This window comes from Macaca nemestrina, chromosome 15, assembly GCF_043159975.1.
Source record: "Macaca nemestrina isolate mMacNem1 chromosome 15, mMacNem.hap1, whole genome shotgun sequence".
Classification (NCBI taxonomy): Eukaryota; Metazoa; Chordata; class Mammalia; order Primates; family Cercopithecidae; genus Macaca; species Macaca nemestrina.
In genome coordinates, this window is record NC_092139.1 from 776074 (window position 1) to 796717 (window position 20644).

The 20644-nt window shown below is 62.8% G+C and overlaps 1 protein-coding gene and 1 long non-coding RNA gene across 18 annotated transcripts; one reads left to right on the plus strand and one right to left on the minus strand.

Annotated features, from left to right (window-relative positions):
• Window positions 1-1915: 1915 nt before the first annotated feature.
• Window positions 1916-19600, plus strand: LOC105470466 (uridine-cytidine kinase 1 like 1). 17 transcript variants are annotated; one of them, XM_011722487.3, is made up of 15 exons: window positions 1916-2076; window positions 13184-13374; window positions 13564-13670; window positions 13858-14028; window positions 14154-14225; window positions 15051-15240; window positions 15325-15386; window positions 16125-16141; window positions 18249-18347; window positions 18425-18518; window positions 18604-18666; window positions 18744-18866; window positions 18950-19057; window positions 19128-19284; window positions 19373-19600. In XM_011722487.3, exons 1-15 carry the CDS (start codon window positions 1964-1966, stop codon window positions 19450-19452), a joined length of 1647 nt encoding a protein of 548 aa, XP_011720789.1. In that variant the 5' UTR covers window positions 1916-1963; the 3' UTR covers window positions 19453-19600. The 17 variants fall into 17 exon arrangements, with proteins under 17 accessions (XP_011720789.1, XP_024645096.1, XP_024645101.1 ...); XM_024789328.2 differs by lacking the exon at window positions 16125-16141 and adding an exon at window positions 17302-17321; XM_024789333.2 differs by having other exon boundaries at window positions 13187-13374; window positions 13845-14028.
• Window positions 2075-9846, minus strand: LOC105470467 (uncharacterized). Its single transcript, XR_011613139.1, has 3 exons — window positions 7751-9846; window positions 5686-6612; window positions 2075-4094 (listed from the first exon to the last, which is right to left on the minus strand). It is a non-coding gene; the product is annotated as an uncharacterized lncRNA (long non-coding RNA).
• Window positions 19601-20644: the final 1044 nt, after the last annotated feature.

A 20644-nucleotide genomic window follows, 5' to 3' on the forward strand; every position in this document is an offset into this window, starting at 1 on the left:
AACTCACAATCTGACATTTGGTGCTAAGGGTTTCCTGGTGCAGATGGTGGGCCTGGGGGTTGGGCTGGGCCAGGGCGTGGGTCTCTGGGGTTTGGGTCCCTTGCTGCTCAGGGAGGCAGTACTGACTGGGCACTGCCTCTGCCCCCAGCACCCACCCTCACCCATCCCCCAGGGAGAAAGGTCCCCACTGGGCTCGGCCTGCAGTAGTAGGGAGACAAGTTCCAGGAGCACTTTGGGGACTGGGGTTGCAGTACACTTCCTGTCTCTGGCTTTATCCTTGGGCCAGAAGGCTCTGACCCTCAGCAGCCCTTGCCAGATGTGCTAGGGAGGGGGTGTGGAGACCTGGACTCCCCCACCCATGCACACCTCGGCCTGATGAGAGGATGGAGGCTTGGGCAGAGATGGGCGTGACCCAGCGTCAGAGGGTCCGGGGAGGCTCTCCCTCCTGTGTCCCAGAGCTTCACTGGTGCAGCCGGTGGGGCTGGAGGTGGAGGGTGGGGTCTGACAGCTTCTGCTGGGGCAGCCTCGGGAGGGGAGGGGAGCAGGCACTGGGCAGGGGCCTAGGTGCACTTTGTCCTTGCCACCAATGGCGGGAGGAGGGTGGACCTGAACACCTCTGCAGGGTGTCCTGCGCCTGCCCCAGCCTCTCAGGTACTTGGCCCTTGGGGAGGAGAGAAGAGGGTCTGGTTTTTGCTAGGGGTGAGTTTCTGGGACACTCCCAAAGCCCACAGATAATCCCTGGTGTGGGAAGAGGAGTCCTGGATACCTTGATGCTTAGCACTTTAACCCCCTTTGTCTTTAAGGTAGGCGTGGGGGCTACAGTCAGAAGTGGCTGTTGGGTCTGACCCCTCCTTTCTTCCCTCCCTCTCCCACATGCTGGTCTGCAGAGCACTCCTCCCAAGGGGTAGGGCCCTGGGTGGAGCTCAGCAGGGTCTGCCCACTCCCTACGCTGCCCCACATAGGCCTCCAGGAGCCCTCAGTGAGAGGGACCAGCATAGCAGACCCCCAGAGTGTGGTGGGCGCCGGCCCTGCCCGGGACCCAGTCGGGGCCCTTTCTGCAGCTCTACCTCTGGCTCAGCGCACGCCCCCTGCCCTAAGAACAGGAAAGGGCCCGGAAAGGCTGACTCACCGGGCCGACACTCACGAAAATGGGATGCACTTTATTTGCTGGTGCAAAGGCAGGTGAGGGTTCCTCCTGTGTGACCGTTGACCCTCCTGCCTGGTGGCCCTGAAGGGAAGGAGCCAGTGAGCCTGACCCCGGGAGGGGCCGCCCCCACGTGCCCTGTTTGGCGGGCCCCAGGCGGCTCCCCCAGGCCGGGGTCTGGGGCCCCAGGCTCTCCCCTGCCTCGCGGCCGCGCGTCCTGTGCTTTGGGTTTCTTGGTTTGGGTTTTTTAATGCCAGTTCTCAGTACATAAGTGCATTTTGAAAGAGGTTCCAGCTATCACTTGTAACCATATATATATACATATATATTCTATCTACAAAGTGTTTATTTGCGAGATGTTTCGACGGTGAGTTCGGGCCCCGCCCGCCTTGTGACCATCTGTCCCCGGTCCTCGTCCCCGCCCCGCGCCCTGGTCCCGAATGGCGTGCGGACGGGCCATCACTGTATGTATTAAAATGACTGTATCAAATAAATGTTTATTGATTTTTTTCCAGGGTTTTTGTGCGACTGAGTTTGTGGTGAAACGCAGGGGGCGGGGCCCTCCGGGCACGTGGTGGCGGCGGTAGAACTACGGGTCCCGCGTGCCCTCCGCGCGGCCTTGTGGGGCTCGTAGTCCGGGACGCGCGGCCTTGTGGGGCTCGTAGTCCGCGACGCGCGGCCTTGTGGGGCTCGTAGTCCGCGACGCGCGGCCTTGTGGGGCTCGTAGTCCGCGGTGGGCGGGAGAGGGAACCACCAGCTCCCGGCGGCCCCCGCGCGCCGCCCGGCCCAGCCCGGCCCGCGGAGAGGCCTCCGAGCGCAATGGCTGCGCCCCCGGCCCGCGCGGACGCCGACCCCTCGCCCACGTCGCCACCTACGGCCCGAGACCCGCCAGGCCGGCAGGCTGAGAAAAGCGAGACCGCGTGCGAGGACCGGTAGGCGTGGGCGCCGCCTTCACTTCACTGGCGAGCAGGAAACGGGCCGCAGCCCTGGCCGAGGTGGGAGGGTGGTCACTGCTCGCCGCGAGCCCAACTCCCCCACTCCCGGAGGCCAGGCGGCGGCGCCCCGTTCTCCCACGTGCCGGGCGGAACCCTGCGGGCTTGAAGCGGCCGGGAGGACGGACCTGACCCAAGACAGCAGGCTTCTCGGGGCCCGGGGAAGGAGCCCGGCTGCGCACCCCCAGCGTTGACCTTGGTCTCTGCCGCCAGTGGGTGGGGCCCTCGGCCTTGAGCACCCAGCGGGCCGTGTGCCTGCTCGACTGTGCGAGTTGCTCAGTGTTGTCGGCTCGGGGTGTGGCCCGGCCCGACCCGCGAGGCCAGGGGTCGGGATTTGGGGGTGCGGCGGCGCACGGTGCCTTCTGATTGCCCCTCACGCGCGGGGCACCTTGGAGGCTCTGCTGGGGCTTTGCAAGAGCATGAGGTGGGGAAGTTGCGGGGGTGCAGCGGGAGGAGCCACCCCACCCGAGCCCTGCGCGGCGCCTTTGCGGCCGTGGCCGTCAGGGGGCGGTGGCCACGCAGTGCCCGGGGCTGCAGGAGGGCGCTCTGGGCGCTGCCCCTCCCTTCCCGTCTGAAGTGCCCCTTGGGGAGCCGAGGGGTCCCCATGGAAGGGATTGTTCCTACTCAGGCGCCTCTTGCCTGGGTTCAGGCTGTGACTCTGGTCAGAAACGCTGTGAGCCAGGACTTCCTCAGAGATGGGCTGCGCGGGGGGCCGCCGGGGGAAAGGTGTCCCGGCACAGGGTCGCTCTTCTCCAGGAGCTGCTGGGCGGAAAGAGCTTTCCCGTGGTCCTGTGTCCTTTCAGTCCATACCCTCCCAGTGGGCAGTGACTGGGAGCTTTGCATGGCTGGAGTCTAATAGGACCTGAGTCTGTCCTCTGTTGATTCCAAAGAGGCTTTGTTTTGTTTGTTTTGTTTTGAGACGGAGTCTCACTCTGTCGCCCAGGCTGGAGTGCAGGGGCTGGATCTCGGCTCCCTGCAACCCCCCCTCCCGGGTTCAAGCAATTCTCCTGCCTCAGCCTCCCAAGTAGCTGGAATTACAGGTGTGCGCCACCACGCCCGGCTAATTTTTTTGTATTTTTAGTAGACAGGTATTTTGTCATGTTGTCCAGGCTGGTCTCGAACTCCTGACTTCAAGTGATCTGCCTGCCTCAGCCTCCGTGGGATTACAGGCATGAACCACCGTGCCCGGCCACCAAAGAGGCTTTGATTTAACCCAAGGTGGGGCAGGCCAACGCTAGACAAGCACTGAGGGCTCTTGATAAAGGCATTCCCAGATAACACAGGTTGGTGGCAGCAGCCATCTGGGCCTGCCCTGTGCACAGACAGTGGGCTGGGCACAGTGGTCCTCGCGGTGTCTGAGGAGGCAGAGACTGCGGTTATCTTTGTTTGGTGTGGTTACCAAGGGACAGGAGGGAAGCTGCAGGCAGTGAGGATAGATTGCGGCACCCTTCTCCAGGGGCCCCGGTCTGCCCTGGAACTGCCTCTTGTCTTAGGCAAATTTCTTGCACTTTGTGTCTTGATGCTTGTACCATTGCGGACTTCCTCTGCCCCAGCCTAGGGCTTTTCTCACTGTTCCCCGAGTGTGTCCCCCAGCATTCCTGCGTCTGCCCCTCTTCAACCTCTGGTGCTGCCCTTGGTGTTCCAGAGCAGGCTCCAGCTTGGAGGTCTGTGCACAGGTGGAGGTCTGTCCCCAGGGCTGGGGCTCCTCCAGCACCATTCCAGTTCCGCCTGCCGTGTCATCCCAGCAGTCAGTCTGTCCGTCTCGCCCGTTGTTTACTGTCTGCTTGTCACTCGTGACTCTGTCCCGGGCACCTGCCCCAGAGCTGGCCCATGCTGGTGCAGGAACAGGTCCTTTGTGGTGTTAGCAGTGACTCCTGGCTGCGGTTGAGATGGAGTCTGGAGCTGTGGAAGTGGGGAGCAGAGGGAGGCTGCCCATGACCTGTGCAGAGCAGGTCCTGCTGAGGGAAGGTTTCCAGAGTGGTGGCGTGGGCCAGTGCAAGTCCCCAACCCCCCAGTGCCCCTCCCGCCTGAGAAAGCTGGCCCAATGACTCTCCCAGAGTCAGTCCGGCACAGGGGTCAGGCCAGCGTTGGCTCCTGTGGGCTAGCTCCTCCCTGCTCCCTCCTCCCTCCAGCCTCTTTTTAGTTATCCCGCAAACTTCCCTTAAACCTGACCTGTCGGCGGGGCGCGGTGGCTCAAGCCTGTAATCCCAGCACTTTGGGAAGCCGAGACGGGCCAATCACGAGGTCAGGAGATCGAGACCATCCTGGCTAACACGGTGAAACCCCGTCTCTACTTAAAAAAATACAAAAAACTAGCCGGGCGAGGTGGCGGCGCCTGTGGTCGCAGCTACTCGGGAGGCTGAGGCAGGAGAGTGGCGTAAACCCGGGAGGCGGAGCTTGCAGTGAGCTGAGATCGCACCACTGCACTCCAGCCTGGGTGACAGAGCGAGACTCCGTCTCAAAAAACAAAAAACAAACAAAAAAACCTGACCTGTCAGGAGGCACCGTGCTTCAGGCACCCAACAGGAAGGTCCGTGGGCAGTGGTGACCCCAGGGGGGGTAGAACAGGCCTGAACCACAGCAAGGGAGTACCTGAGCCTTTCTTTCTCCCTCTGTGCTCTCTCCTGCGGCTGTTTCCTCGGCGTTGGTTTCCATGCCCCGCGCTCCCTGCTGCTGGATGTTTGCTTCTAGTTTCCTTCACATTGTGGATAGTTGGTGAGGGGCAGCCCTGCGTCCAGTCTCCACACATGCCTGGGCTTCTTTCTTTCTTTCTTTCCTTTCTTTTTTGGAGACGGAGTCCCAGGCTGGAGTGCAGTGGTGCCATCTCAGCTCACTGCAACCTCCACCTCCCGGATTCAAGCAACTCTCCTGCCTCAGTTTCCCGAGTAGCTGGGACTACAGGCGCCCGCCACCACGACCGGCTAACTTTTTGTATTTTTAGTAGAGACGGGGTTTCACCGTGTTAGCCAGGATGGTCTCGATCTCCTGACCTCGTGATTGGCCAGCCTCGGCCTCCCAAAGTGCTGGGACTACAGGTGTGAGCCACTGCACCTGGCCCATTTTTTGTATTTTTAGTAGAGATGGGGTTTCACCATGTTGGCCAGGCTGGTCTTGAACTCCTGACCTCAGGTGATCTGCCCACCTCAGCCTCTCAAAGTGCTGGGATTACAGGCGTGAACCACCGTGCCCGGCTGCCTGTGCTTATTTCTTTTTTTTTTTTTTTTGAGAGGGAGTTTTGCTCTCGTCCAGGCTGGAGAGCAGTGGCGCAATCTTGGCTCACAGCAACCTCTGCCTCTCGGGTTCAAGCGATTCTCCTGCCTCAGCCTCCTGAGTAGCTGGGATTACAGGTATGTGCCACCATGCCCAGCTAATTTTTGTATTTTTAGTAGAGACCCGGTTTCTCCATGTTGGTCAGGCTGGTCTTGAACTCCCTACCTCAGGTGATCCACCCGCCTTGGCCTCCCAAAGTGCTGGGATTCCAGGCGTGAGCCCCGCGCCCGGCCGCCTGTGCTTGTTTCTTTACGATGACGACACTCATGGGGCCCTTACCACTGATGAGGCGTCTGCCTTGGTCTTTGTGAGCTGGTGCTGGGATTCCAGGCGTGAGCCCTGCGCCCGGCCGCCTGTGCTTGTTTCTTTACGATGACGACACTCATGGGGCCCTTATCACCGATGAGGCGTCTGCCTTGGTCTTTGTGAGCCGGCCCACCTGTAATGCACCTGCTGTTGTCCTTGGGGAGGAAACTGAGGCAAGCCATGGCTCCGTGGAGGGGTCTGAGCCACACTCGACTGTGCTGTGGCCCAGAGTAGGATGGCTGAAGGTGAGGGAGGGGCAAGAGGTGCCCAGAAGTGGCTAAGGCAGCCTCCAGCACCACCGGCCTCAGCCTCACCTGCAAGGAGGAAACCTTAGGCAGAAGGTACCCTGGGCAGTGCTTACCCCAACGCGGTGTCAGCACCTGTGGGTGGCGTGGGAATGGGAGTTCTCCGGACCCGCCCAGCTCAGCAAGTCAGAACCTGGGAGGAACACCAGTGAATGGGACCAGGGCAGGCCACCCCTCCCCGCTGGGAGCGGCCCCTTCCTGCCGTGGGCTGCTGTGGCCGAGAGCAGCCTCCTGGAGGGGCATGTTGGGGACCACGTGGTCTGCAGCGAGGCAGCGTGATTCCAGGGTGGGGCCTGGTGGTTCCATTCACAGCTGCATACCTGGGCTCGTGCGTCCCTGGCCTGGCCAGCATAGTGTTGGCTTCCACGGGTCTCTTGGCCAGCTGGGGCAACCAGAGCATGCCCATGCCAGGTAGACCAGCCTGAGTCCACTCTGCTGTTCAGACAGCCCAGCCAGTGACACGGCTCCCAGGAGCCCAGGCTCCGCGCCCCTGCTCAGGACAGCCTCTGCCTCCCCCGACCCTGGGCTGTCTCCTGCCCACTTCCCAGATGAGGGGTGTAGCCGCCTCCGGGGAGCAGAATGAGGGAGGAAGCACCTGCGGACAGACAGATGGGCCAGTCCTGCCTCTGAGGCAGCTCCCAGGAGTGTGACCTCCGTGTGGAGTCTTCCCTTTTCCCTGAGCTCCTGGCAGCCCCTGCCTCAGTACTAGAAGCTCCAAGAGAAACCCATGGTAGGAGGAAGCTGACTCCCATGGTGACCTCTCCGCCCCGGGAGAGCTTAGGGCTGCCAGGACCTCTCTGTGCACATCCTTGACAAACTGCTGAGGGTGGGGCGGAACCCCCGTTTCTGTGGGCTCTCGGAGAGGTGACTGTGTCCTCTGTGCTCTGCTGAGCCCTGGGTGGTGAGCCCTGGGTGGTTGCAGGTCCCTGCAGGATCCCCCGTGAGTGGGGGCAGGGCAGGGCAGTTATTTTCAGATGGTGCCAGGGGGTGGAGTTTCAGATTTGTTTATGCCTGTCGGAAGCACTTTGGGGCTAGGGATGGGGTGCCCAGCTCAGCACTGACGTTCGGGACATCTGGCCAAGAGGCGCCTCAGATTTCCCTGTCCTGCTGTCGGGGGTTCACTCTGTAGCCCCAGGCAGGCCAGGGGACTGTAGCTTTTTCCAGGGGATCCAGGAGGGGTGCAGGCACATGGGGCAGGGTGGTCCTCCGCAAGCCTGCGGCCCTAGGCTGGCCGAATGTGCCAGCGCACACACAGGAGGGGGCAGTTCACACCAAGGGCTGGCCCGAGGATTGTCAGGGCCACACCAGGCAAAGCCAGCGCTATTAATATCAGGCACACACAAGCCCCCAGCTGGGTGATCCTCTTATGCCTGTGGCCTTGGCCTCTGAGGACGGCAGTGCGTGCTGTGCCCTCAGTACGGTAGGGGCTCCAAGGGCCTCCTGGCTGCTGAGTCTCTGCTGACACTTGGCAGGCAGCTTCTACCAGCCAAGGGTCTCACCCCCAGCCCCCGGCTCTGCACCCACTGTGCTGCCCATAGGAGTAGTCCTGCCCATGGACGGGCAGTTCAGGTGGCCGGAGCTCCTGAGCTGCCTTAGGGGACTGCTGTGGGTCTGAGGTGGTGATGCCCCCCACGGCTGCCTGCGCCTGAGCCCCCACGCATCCACCCCTGGGGCCACTCGCTGTTCAGGAGCACACACCCGTGTCCTCGACCATGAGCAGCCCCCCATCTTACCCTGGCATCAGGATCTCAGGGTGCCGGGCCCTTGGAGCAGAAGGCAGGTGAGTCTCGGCCGGAGGTCGCTGCTGCGAGGGGCGCCCACTTGTGCTGTGTGGTCCTGGCCACTCAGGCCTGTGTTTGGTGCACGTCTGTGGGTGTCAGGAATCAAACAGGCTGGCAGGTGCTCTCGGGCACCGCGCAGAGCCCATGGCCGAAGGCGCCGTTCTGCCTGGGGCCATTGGTCTGGGCACGTCTCTTCTTGTGTTGGTTACGGCTCAGAACCCTCTGGGCTGGAATTAACCTTTGTTGTTGTGGCCAGAAGCACTCTTGTCCATCTGTTCACGGGAAATGAGGTTTGTTGCGTAACTTTCTCCTCTCTTTTTGTTTATTTTTAATATTCTAAAGTTTTCTTTGTGGAGACGGGGGTCTCACCATGTTGCCCAGGCTGGTCGTGAACTGCCGACCTCAAGCAGTCCTCCTCCTGCAGCCTCCAAAGGGCTGTTCCAGGCATGAGCCACCACACCCGGCCAACTTTCCTCTGTCAAGGGGTGCTGCTTGTGAAAAGTGGGGGGAGGCTTTGTCCTTGACTCTCAGAGACAGACCAGCTTTGGAGAAGGTAGTGGGGCTGGGCTTGGTGCAGACTCAGCCTGACACCGTCACAGGCCTGCGGTGAGGCGGGTTCCTGGCACATCATCCTGGCCTGCTTCTGACTGTTCCACTGCATGGCACGGCTCCCAGCAGAAGGGCCAGCGCGTGCCTCGGGAGGGATCTGTGGTTACTTCAGCAGGATGAGGAGGAGCCACAAATGGGGGGTTGGGAGGCTCCTGCTGGAGAGGCCTAAGCACTAGGAGACTTCCAGTGGGGAGCTGACACGGTGCCAGCCCAGCGTCCGCCGTCTGGTGTCTGCCCCTCAAGTTCGTCCCAGCTCTGTGCATTAGTGGGCTCACCCTTGGCGTGCAGGGTACGCGGAGGAAGTGCAGGCAGCCGCACGCGCGGTGCTGGGAGCTTTGCTGGGGAGCCTCTGCAAGTCAGATTGTGTCAGAGCTTCCTCTCTGAGGTTGAAGACCGTGGGTGATTCCCACGGATGCTGGGGTTAGGCGTAGAGGGGAGGGGCTGCCTGGATTTCTTCTCTGCCCACCACGGCGTCCATGGCCATCAGAGCGTTTCTATCTGCCGGGCCTAAGCTGGTCTGCCGCACTGTCCCCAGCTGTGGGCATCCGTCACCACCCGCTGGGGGGGTGGCCCCGGGGGTGAGCCTTGCAGGCCCTTGTGTTTACTGCTGGTGCGTTGGCAGCGTCCGTCCAGGGCCCCGGGGGTCGTGGCTTCTGTTTGCTGGGTCCCATCTTCCTTCTTGACTGACAGCCCTTCAGGCAGGTGGGGTGCAGGTCCCATTCCAGCCACGGCCCCCACACACGGTCTCGGGGCGGTGCCGTGGTACCTGCTCCCCTTTCAGGGCACCGCCCAGTGGCGCCGTCCCCGGGCCCCCTCGCCCGGTTCTCTTGGCGCCTGGCTGTGTTGTCTGTGCTCAGCCCTGCTGCTGACGTCAGCGCTCAGCTCCAGAGCGATCTCCGAGGCCACGGAGGTGAGGCCATTATTCCCAGCGCTGGCTCCGTGACGGCGGCACAGAAACAGGCAGAGGCTGTCTCCGAGGAGGGGCGCGGCGCACTTTCCACGCCAGGCAGACGGCGAGTCTTCTCGCTGCTGTCCACGCTGCCACACTGTTCTCCGGCCCGTGAGAGCTGCTGAGGTGGCCTGTCACCTGTCGGGCTAGGCTCTCTCCTCCCACTGCCCCCGTGTGTGTCCACGGACACCGTCCCCCTGGCTGTGGGTGTCACGGGTGCGCGGGGAGGAGTGTGCCGCCGGGAACGTGCGTGTTCCCACGAGGCAGGAAGGGCCTTGTCCCGGCCGCGTCCTCAGCCATCCGCCGGCCTGGGGAAGCACCGGGCTTGACGCCGCAGCCAGGCCCTGATGCGTCGGCGGCAGCGGGACGGCCGGTTCCAGGGACAGACTGCGGTTTAGTTTATAGTAAAACAGTGGCCTGTGCTGAAAAAACATTCCAGTGGGACAGAAGTTGCTGCTCCAAATCTTGGTGGCCAGAGGGTGATCATGGTTAGGGCTGGAGTGTCCACACGTCTCCCTCCTTCTCACACCCTCCCCTCCCCACACACACACACCCCTTCCTCTCACACACACCCTCCCTCACACACCCCCTCCCTCACACACACCCCCCCACACACACCCCCCCCCACACACACACCCCTTCCTCTCACACACCCCCACACACACACACCCTCCCCCACACACACCCCTCCCTCTCACACACCCCCCTCCCTCACACACACACCCCCCTCCCTCTCACACACACCCTCCCTCTCACACCCCCTCCCTCACACACACCCCCCCTCACACACACACCCCCCCCACACACACCCCCCTCCCTCTCACACACACCCCCCCACACACACACCCCTCCCTCCCTCACACACACACACCCTCCTCACACACACACCCTCCCTCACACACACACCCTCCTCACACACACACACCCTCCTCACACACACACCCCCCTCCCTCTCACACACACCCCCCCTCACACACACACCCCCCCCACACACACCCCCCCTGCCTCTCACACACACCCCCACACACACACACACCCCTCCCTCCCTCACACACACACACCCTCCTCACACACACACCCTCCCTCACACACACACCCTCCTCACACACACACACCCTCCTCACACACACACCCCCCTCCCTCTCACACACACCCCCCTCACACACACACCCCCCCCACACACACACCCCTCCCTCCCTCACACACACACACCCTCCTCACACACACCCCCCACACACACACACCCCTCCCTCCCTCACACACACACACCCTCCTCACACACACCCCCCCCACACACACACCCCTCCCTCCCTCACACACACACACCCTCCTCACACACACCCCCCCCACACACACACCCCTCCCTCCCTCACACACACACACCCTCCCTCACACACACACCCTCCTCACACACACACACCCTCCTCACACACACACCCCCCTTCCTCTCACACCCTCCCCTCCCCACACACACACCCCCCCCACACACACACACCCCTTCCTCTCACACACACCCTCCCTCACACACACCCCCTCCCTCTCACACACACCCCCCACACACACACACACCCCCCTCCCTCTCACACACCCTCCCTCACACACACACCCTCCCTCTCACACACACCCCCTCCCTCTCACACACACACCCTCCCTCTCACACACACCCTCCCTCACACACACACCCCCCTCCCTCTCACACACCCTCCCTCTCACACACACACCCCCCTCCCTCTCACACACCCTCCCTCTCACACACACACCCTCCCTCCCTCACACACACCCCCTCCCTCTCACACACCCCCTTCCTCTCACACACACCCTCCCTCTCAAACACACACCCCCTTCCTCTCACACACACACCCTCCCTCTCACACAACCTCCTCCCTCACACACACACCCCCTGCCCCCCTCTTACACCCAGGCACATGCGGGTGAGCGTCCTTTGTTTGCTGGATTTTATACTGATGGAGTCGTATCTCCTTCCAGCTTGTTTTTCTCCCCTGACGATGCTCTCAGGATGCCTTTCCCTCTCCGCACCTATTTTCAGGCGTATCTTGCATTTGTGGAGTGTTCCATCTCCCGTGAACTCCAGAGCGCAGGGGACAGACTGTGCCGCTGCAGGAAGCTACGAAGAGGTGGCTCTGCTGTTTGCAGGACTTTCCCTCTTGCCCCCAGGGGCTCTGCCCTGCACAGGACTCTCCCTCTTGCCCCCGGGGCTCTGCCCTGCACAGGCAGTGGCTGTGGTTCTGAGTTTCTCCCCATGTGGGTGGGCCATGACCTGCAGGGCCAAGGTCCTGACCCCTGAGAGCTTCCCAGGCAGGCCTGAAACATGATGCTGAGGCCACCATGGCCAGCGTGGTCTCTTCTGCCGGACCTGTGTCTTGTCTCCTGGCATCTTCACACCAGGCTCTGCATCCGAGCCTCTCAGAACAGACGGAGCAGGCGCCACGTTGTCCCCCACCCCGGCAGGGCACTGGGCCACACTGAGCCTCCCCAGAGGCTGCCTCTCCCAGGGCTCCATGGCCAGTCACGGCCCCTGCCCGCCCGAGGATGTCAACTGACAAGTTGGCAGGCGCCTGAGTGCTGGTCTGGCATGTGCAGAGCATGTAGATGCCACCCAGCATAGGTCTGTGTCTTCCTCCTGTTGATTTCCCCCTTGCAGCCTTTAGGGGCTCCCCGTTCCCCTGGGCAGGCTCATGGTCACCTCCCAGGCAGCCTGCAGCATTTCCTCTCTAGTGTTCGCCAGATACCGGAGGTTTCTATCTTGGGGACCCAGGAGGGGCCACAGCAAGAATGAATGGGGTTCCCATAAGGCTCCCAGCCCAGGGTCCCCCATCTGGCACTCCGACAGCCAGAGAGGCCAGGCCGTGGGACCACCCTATGCAGGGCTGCTGTCACTGCAGGAGGATCAGGCCCTGGCTGAGCCCTCTGGCCTCTCTCCCTGAGCCCTTCAGCCTGGTCATGTCTGGGGACCTCACCCTGGCTGTGTGCGCACAACCTGGTCTGGCCTCGCCTCCACCAACGTGCTGCCCTCACATCTCCTTGGGCACCCAGCCTTCAGCATGGCAGCGATTTGGCTGCCCAGAGAGTGTGCTGGGTTGGAAGGGAACATGGTCCACTTTGGGGTCTTGCCTGCCTTTCACATGCCCACCTTGAGTCCCCTTGGGGACAGGGCCTGGCCCAGCCAGTGCCCGTCCACACAGCAGGATGAGCATGGCCCCAAGGTAGTGTCTCTCCTCCTTCCCTTGTCCTTGTTTGCCGTCCCTCTGTCCTTGCTGTGTGGACAGTGATGGTCTGCCCTGTGCCAGGCTAAGCACTTGGGTCTGTGTGTCCTGTGGCCCAGCTGCAAGCAGGCTTTTTTTTTTTTTTTTTTTTTGAAGTGGAGTCTTGCTTTGTCATTCAGACTGGAGTGCAGTGCAGTGGCATGATCTCAGCTCTTTGCAACCTCTGCCTCCCGGGTTCAGGCAATTCTCCTGCTTCAGCCTCCCTAGTAGCTGGGATTACAGGTGCCTGCCACTGCACCCAGGTAATTTTTTTTTTTTTTTTTTTAATTTTTAGAAGAGACGGGGTTTCACCATGTTGGCCAGGCTGGTCTCAAACTCCTGACCTCAAATGATCCACCTGCCTTGGCCTCCCAAGGTGCTGGGATTACAGACGTGAGCCACCACGCCCAGCCCAGGCAGAGTTCTTATGTACCCCCAATGAGCCTGCCCACCTCAGCCATGCCTGTTGAGGGGGTGGGGAGATGCCCTGTGGGCCAGCCATGCCAGCGGGTACCTGGGAGGTGGGCAGCCCTGGGCCAAATCCGAGCATGCCCCTCTCTGCAGCAGCAATGCAGAGTCCCTGGACAGGCTCCTGCCACCTGTGGGCACTGGGCACTCTCCCCGGAAGCGGACCACCAGCCAGTGCAAGTCAGAGCCTCCCCTGCTGCGCACCAGCAAGCGCACCATCTACACCGCAGGGCGGCCGCCCTGGTACAACGAGCACGGCACGCAGTCCAAGGAGGCCTTCGCCATCGGTGAGAGCAGCAGGAGCGTGGGACCTGCTGCCGGACGCCTGCCTCCGGCTCCCCTCCAATGCTTTCCACTGGAGCAGGAGAAGGAAGCCGGGCAACTGCAGGCAGTGGCAGTGGGGTGGGTACCTCTGGGACTGATCTGCGTGGGCAGCCCGTCTGTTCCTCATAGAGGGTCTCTGCTCCCCCCGGCAGGCCTGGGAGGTGGCAGTGCCTCTGGGAAGACCACTGTTGCCAGAATGATCATTGAAGCCCTGGACGTGCCCTGGGTGGTCTTGCTGTCCATGGACTCCTTCTACAAGGTGGGCCCCTGCCCAGCTCCCCCAAGGACCCCCTTGTCCTCTCCCTGACCCTGGAACCCCTGCACATGCAAGTCTCTGGTATCTGAGCCCCAGCGTGGCTACTCCTGGGAGGCCTAGAGCCCCTGCCCACTGGCATTGGGTGAGGGCCCTGCTGTGCCTGCAACTGCCCCACAGCCTCCCCCACCAGGTGCTGACTGAGCAGCAGCAGGAACAGGCCGCACACAACAACTTCAACTTCGACCACCCGGACGCCTTTGACTTCGACCTCATCATTTCCACCCTCAAGAAACTGAAGCAGGGGAAGAGTGTCAAGGTGCCCGTCTATGACTTCACCACGCACAGCCGGAAGAGGGACTGGGTAGGCCGGGGGCCTGCAGAGGGGGCCAGAGGGGGCCTCGGGGGGTAGGCCAGGGCCCTGCAGAGGGGCCTCGGGGGGCCGCAGGCACATGAGCCGGGCTCCACAACTCCTGGGTCTCTTCACAGAAAACACTGTATGGTGCAAACGTCATCATCTTTGAGGGCATCATGGCCTTTGCTGACAAGACACTGCTGGAGGTTAGCACTCACTGGGAATGCCCACCCCACAGGTGTCTTAGCCCTGGCCACCCTGTCCATGACGTGTGTGTCCTCCTGCCCCATCCCCAAGGCGTCCACACCCTATAGGCCTAGGCCAGCCACTCCCTACCCCAACCCCAACCCCAGGCAGGCTACGGCTGGGTCCATCTGCTGGCCCTGCAAGGCAGAGCTGGGGCAGTGGTTCCTTCTCCACTGGCTGAGGCCTGTGCTCATACCTGGCGTGTTCTTGGCGTTCTCGTCCCTTGCTGTGGTCCTGACGGACAGGTGAGGACCCGGGGCTGGTGTGTTTGAGAGACTGTGCTGTAGGTCACAGGAGCCTTCAGGACAGAGCTGAGTGTGACTCAGGTTGGCCTGATCCCAGGGCCCAGGTCCTGCCCCTGGCACAGGCCCAGAGGACCCCACTGTCCAGCACATAGCCACCCCCAGCCTCCACAAGGCCTCTTCAGGGGCCAACTGTGGTGTGCTGAGCATGTGGATAGACCCTAAACTCGCCATGCCCCCCGTTCCCCAGTGTGTTGGTGCGAGTTTCCTCAAGCAAAGTAAAGGAGATCACGTATGCCCAGCCCCATTCCCGCCTGAGTCCTTCGCCAGCCACCATGCCACGCCTCTTCACCTAGGCCCCTGATGGGCAGCACCCCACCCCAGACACCCCCACCTCCACACTCCTCCCACCTGCCAGGGTGCCCTGGGGAAGTGGCTCTGGCCAGGCCCACAGACCAGGCGGCTTCACTGCAGGGGCTGGTCCCAGTGTCTCCATGCCGGCTGCTGGCATCCAGCCGCTCACTGGCCCACCGTCTCCACCAGCTCCTGGACATGAAGATCTTTGTGGACACAGACTCTGACATCCGCCTGGTACGGCGGCTGCGCCGGGACATCAGTGAGCGCGGCCGGGACATCGAGGGTGTCATCAAGCAGTACAACAAGTTTGTCAAGCCCTCCTTCGACCAGTACATCCAACCCACCATGCGCCTGGCAGACATCGTGGTGCCCAGAGGTGAGCCTGCTGGGCTGCCTGTTGGGTGGGTGTCAGGCAGGCCAATGGCCCCGCCCCCGGTCACCCTCCCCCATCCCGCCCCAGGGAGCGGCAACACGGTGGCCATCGACCTGATCGTGCAGCACGTGCACAGCCAGCTGGAGGAGGTGAGTGGCCCTCAGCCCAGCAGGGTCCTGTGTCCCCACGGCCTAGCCCAGCCCCACTACCCACTTCTCCACTGCCACCACCCCCAGTGGCCTGCTCCCCTCATCCCCCTGTGCTCACTGTCCCTTGCCAGATACCAGCCCTGAGTGTCCTGAGCCTGCTTGGTCAGTCGGATCGTCCAGCCCAGACCCCATCCCGTTGTGCCGTGCAGGGCCTGGGTTCCCTGAGGAAGCTGGGGTGGGGGTACAGGTGCTCAGGACCCAGCTGAGGGTGCAGCCTGCTCAGCACACCCAGCCTGAGCTTTTGGGAATGACAGGCATGACCTGCTGGCCCAGGACTGGGGGGTTTCACTGCTGAGTGCCACGCCAGGCCAGGCTCCTCTCTTTCTCAGGGGGTCACCCCAGGAGCGACACCCCTACCAGAGGTCCCGTGCTCCCTGAGGCATTCTGTGGCTGGGCCCTGGAGCCTGGGCTGGCTCTGAACACACTCCGTAAGAGGATGTTGAAGGCCTGAGGCCTGCAGAACAGAGCCCAGGGTCCTGGCTCTTGCCCCAACCCAGAACTGCAGGTCTGGCCCAGGTGGTCCCCAGGTTAGAAGCATTAGAAGCTTGCCACCCCCATGACTGGCTGTGTCCCTGCGGGCCTGCAGCATGACCATTCCTGGGTGGGGGTGGCCTGGCCGCCTGCCCTGGTCACTGACGCGCCACCGTTCCCTTGTGTCTTCCTGTGTTGCTGCCACAGCGTGAACTCAGCGTCAGGTAAGACTTCACAGCTGTCTGCACAGATGGAGGCATTTCCAACACTCCCAAGGAGCTCTCAGTCTGGGCTGTGATCCAGCCAGGCAGGCAGCCGGCTCTTCCCAGTCACAGAAGGGAGGTGTGGAGTGGTCCCAGCCCTGCTTCTGCCTTCCCTTGCTGGCAGATGAGGACACTGAGGCACAGAGACGTGACGTAGCTTGCCCAGGGTCATGGGGTCCTGACCCTGTCCTGGCCAGACTTTGCTGGAGGCTCCCCTGACCCCTGAGTCTGTCTATGGGATTTGACCCCAGAGAGCACAGCTGTCCTCCTGAGGCAGCACTGCCAGGCCCCTGGGGCAGTGACTACAGACATGTCCCAGCAGCCAGGGAGCCTGTCGTGCCTCCTATGCCCAGCCTCACGGACCAGTCAGCTTTCCCTGGTTGCAGGTGGGAGGGCCTCGCCCCTGTCCTCCCACCCACCTGGGTCCTGCTTGCCCCAGCTCTGTCCTCGCAGCCCACACAGCTCTGCCAGCAGGAACTGGGCAACTGCAGCAAGAAGCTTGGGCTGGGCCGGGGCCGTGTCCCACTGCCCCTCCCCGAGGGCAGGCGTGCGGGGGGACAGCCACGAGGGACCTGCCCTTCTCCCCGCCTTCTGTGGGTTGGGAGGCTCCTGACTGAACCACCTGGTGGGAGAGCCCTTGTGTTCAGAGCACTCCAGAGTTTGCCAAATGCTGGAAATGCCTCCAGGGCCCGTCCACCAGCCGTCCACCTCCTGTGCCTGCATGAGTCTCTGCTTGGCCCTCTCCATGGCCAGGGAACCCGCAGGTCTTGTCCCATCAGGTTCCTCCTGAAGCTTTTGTTCTGAGAAAAAAAAAATTTCCAGGGTTTCAAACTTGAAAAAACACCTGAACACAGCCAGACACATTTTCCATCGTCTGGTCAGCTGAGAAAGTGTTGGCCTGTGGCTCCACTCACTTCCATCAGCCCCAGAAAGCCTTGGTGGGGGGCAGGAGGGAGGGCCAGGCAGGGCTGGGGACCTGGCCGCCCACACTCCTCCTCAGGCCTGCGGGGAACGCCCTGCTCCCCAACTAAGCAGCCTTCTCTTTGTTCTCTTCCTTCTCTTGTAAACCCCCGTTTCCTGCCCTGTTCCCTCCCTGAACATGCTCTTCACCTGGCAAGCAGAGGAAGCTACGTTGGGATATGTGAGCAGAGTGCTCTGTGGTGCTGCTGTGTGCCCCGCCTTCCTGTAGCCCCTTGTCCCTGCTCCTGCCCCGCCCCTTTCCCTGCCAGTCACGCCTCTTTTCTGCCCCTGCCACAGCCCATTCCCGGCCCTGCCTCTCCCTGCCCGTGTCACGCCCCTTTCCTGCTCCTGCCACAGCCCATTCCCGGCCCTGCCTCTCCCTGCCCGTGTCATGCCTCTTTTCTGCCCCTGCCATACCTCTTCCCTACCCCGCCCCTTTCCCGCTTCTGCCCCGCCACGCCCAATTCCGTGCCCCCCCACCCGCTTTCCTCTTCCTGCCCCTGCCCCTGCCCCATTCCCTGCCCTTGCCCCGCCCCTTTTCCGCTCTGCCCCCTCCCTGTCCCACCTCTTTCTTGCCTCTGTCCCGCCCTTTTCCTGCCTGCTCCTAGACCTGCTCCTGCCTCTGCCCTCCCCAGGCTTGGGCAGCGGGGCAGGGCAGCCAAGCGGCACTGAGCCAGCTTTGCCCCTCGCCCCCATCTCTCGAGGGGCCACGCACCACTTCGCGGAGGAGCCAGGGCGGGGCCTGACCCCACAGAGCTTTAGTTGTCCCCCAGGGAGAGGCTGGGGACAACCCGCCCATCCTGGGGTCTGAGACCTGTGAGCCTGCCCTGTGCCTGCTTCCTCTTAGCCCAGGAGGGTCCCGCGCTGGGAGGGGCCCTCACACCCTACCCCCCAGCTTTCTGCCTGATGGTGAGCTTGCCCCGTTGTTCGCCACCATCTTTCGCCTTTGCCTGGCAGCTCAGCCCCAGGCAGAAGTCAGGCCCGCTCCACCTCCTGCTGTGCCTGGCCCATGTGTTCCCCCCACAGTGATGTGCACGGCCGTCCTGTGGGGAGGGAGAGCTCTGGGAGAAGACCCCCTTCTTGAGTGTTCCCATCGGTTTGTCCCCAGGGCTGCGCTGGCCTCGGCACACCAGTGCCACCCGCTGCCCCAGACGCTGAGCGTCCTGAAGAGCACGCCGCAGGTGCGAGGCATGCACACCATCATCAGGTAGGGCCCACCTGGGGACGGAGGCCCCGCGCGCGCTCCCGCTCCCGCGCGCTCCCGCTCCACTTTCGGCCCCGCAGGGACAAGGAGACCAGTCGCGACGAGTTCATCTTCTACTCCAAGAGACTGATGCGGCTGCTCATCGAGCACGCGCTCTCCTTCCTACCCTTTCAGGTTTGTAGCCCGCGAGGTGGAGGGTGCGTCCCGGAGCCGGCGCGGACTCCCTGCGCTCACCGAGTCCTCACCTTTCACCCCACAGGACTGCGTTGTGCGGACCCCGCAGGGGCAGGACTACGCGGGCAAGTGCTATGCGGGGAAGCAGGTACCTGCCTGGGCGCACTTGGGCGCGGGACGGGCTGCTGGGGCGGGATGTGGGTGCTTAGCCTCCCCTCCCCGCAGATCACAGGTGTGTCTATCCTGCGTGCCGGTGAAACCATGGAGCCCGCCCTGCGCGCTGTGTGCAAAGACGTGCGCATCGGCACCATCCTCATCCAGACCAACCAGCTTACCGGGGAGCCCGAGGTGCGTGGGGGCAGCTGGGGCGATGAGCCCGGGGCTGGGGGCAGAGGGAGCCGCACCTGCAGCCTGACCCGTGCCGCCCGCAGCTGCACTACCTGAGGCTGCCCAAGGACATCAGCGATGACCACGTGATCCTCATGGACTGCACCGTGTCCACGGGCGCCGCGGCCATGATGGCGGTGCGCGTGCTCCTGGTGAGTGGGCCCTGGGTAGGCGGGGCAGGTTCAGGCAGAGGTGGGATTTACCTGCCCATACACTTTGTAGGACCACGACGTGCCTGAGGACAAGATCTTTCTGCTGTCACTGCTCATGGCAGAGATGGGCGTGCACTCAGTGGCCTATGCGTTTCCACGAGTGAGAATCATCACCACGGCGGTGGACAAGCGGGTCAATGACCTTTTCCGCATCATCCCAGGCATTGGTGAGGCTGCCCAGGCCCTTCAGCCGTGCATGAGGGCAAGGTGGGTGGCCCTGGGAGGCCCCACCACACACTGGCCCGCTTTCTCCAGGGAACTTTGGCGACCGCTACTTTGGGACAGACGCGGTCCCCGATGGCAGTGACGAGGAGGAAGTGGCCTACACGGGTTAGCTGCCCAGTGAGCCATCCCCGTCCCCGCCACCCTCCTTCTGCCTCCTGACCCAGGATTGCCGAATACAAAGATGTTAATTTTTAAAATGTTACCAGTATAATTTATTTTATGCATTTTATAAAATAAAGAAAGCTTTAGAAAAATGAAGGTGTGATTGGTTAGTTACAGCACAGGAGTGGCGTCCTGGCTGAGGCTTGCGTTTGTGGAGACTCCCGTGGGGAGGGAGGGAGGGAGGGAGCTGAGGGCCCTGCCTTCTCCCATGTAGGACGAGGCATTCCCAGTCTTGCACTTGTGCCAGATCAAGGAAGGGGTAGAACTGGGCCCTGCAGCTCCCAGCTCTGCTAGATGGGGGCCCTAGAACCCATGGCTTGGTGGCCACCTGGCCTGGACCTAGAGAGGGGACAGGGCCCCCTGGTGCTCTGGGTCTCAAGAGGCAGCCTCTGTGGCTTTTCCCCCGGGGGCCAATGAGCCTGGAGCCGCTGCTGCTAAGGGCCCGCCCCGGGCACCCCTCCAGACCTGGAGGCCCACCCGCCTCCCGTGGTCTCTGCCGTGCCCACACCCGCGAGCCCGGGTTCCCTTAGGTCCTGCCTACCCTGCTCTCCGCGCACGTCCCCCTCGTGCTCCCCGAGGGGAGTCGCCGCCGCAGTTTACTCAGGAAGAGGAGGTGCACGCGCAGCGCCCACACGACGGGCCCCGGAGTGTGGGGAGAAGCCCGGATAACTCCCATCAGCCTCCCGGGGCTCAGCCGTGTAGCTCAGGACTGATGTGGGGGCTCAGCCGTGGGCCGGGCGCATCTTGACACAGGACGCGGTCCTCCGGTGACTCTTCGCAGCGGCCACGTCCTCTCAAGCACCAGCGTCTTCCTGCGTGGAAGTCCACGGCCAAGAGCGCGGCGTCCTCGGAGCCTGGGACCTCGATTATGCCGGATGCCGGATCCTGGACAGCGGTCTGCTGACCGAGGGAGGGACACCGCGAGGCCTTGCACTGCAGTGGGGTCTCCCACTGCCCATGCCACCAGGCCAGGTGGGCGCTGGTCCCCACGTGGGCGGCCCATCTGTGGGTGCAGCACTCCCGCCACTCGCCCCGCCCCACCGGCCCCGAGTGGCCACGCCCCTGCCCAGTCCCCGCCCCGCCCCCCACCCTGACCCCGCGCGGCCCGGCTGGCGCTGGGACGTGGTCCCGTGGTCCTTT

Coding starts and splice junctions, on each gene's coding strand:
- LOC105470466 (XM_011722480.2), top strand. CDS start 1,964: ATGGCTGCGCCCCCGGCCCGCGCGGACGCCGACCCCTCGCCCACGTCG. Junction 2,077..13,183: donor GAGACCGCGTGCGAGGACCG/GTAGGCGTGGGC, acceptor CCCTCTCTGCAG/CAGCAATGCAGAGTCCCTGG. Junction 15,241..15,324: donor AGACATCGTGGTGCCCAGAG/GTGAGCCTGCTG, acceptor ATCCCGCCCCAG/GGAGCGGCAACACGGTGGCC.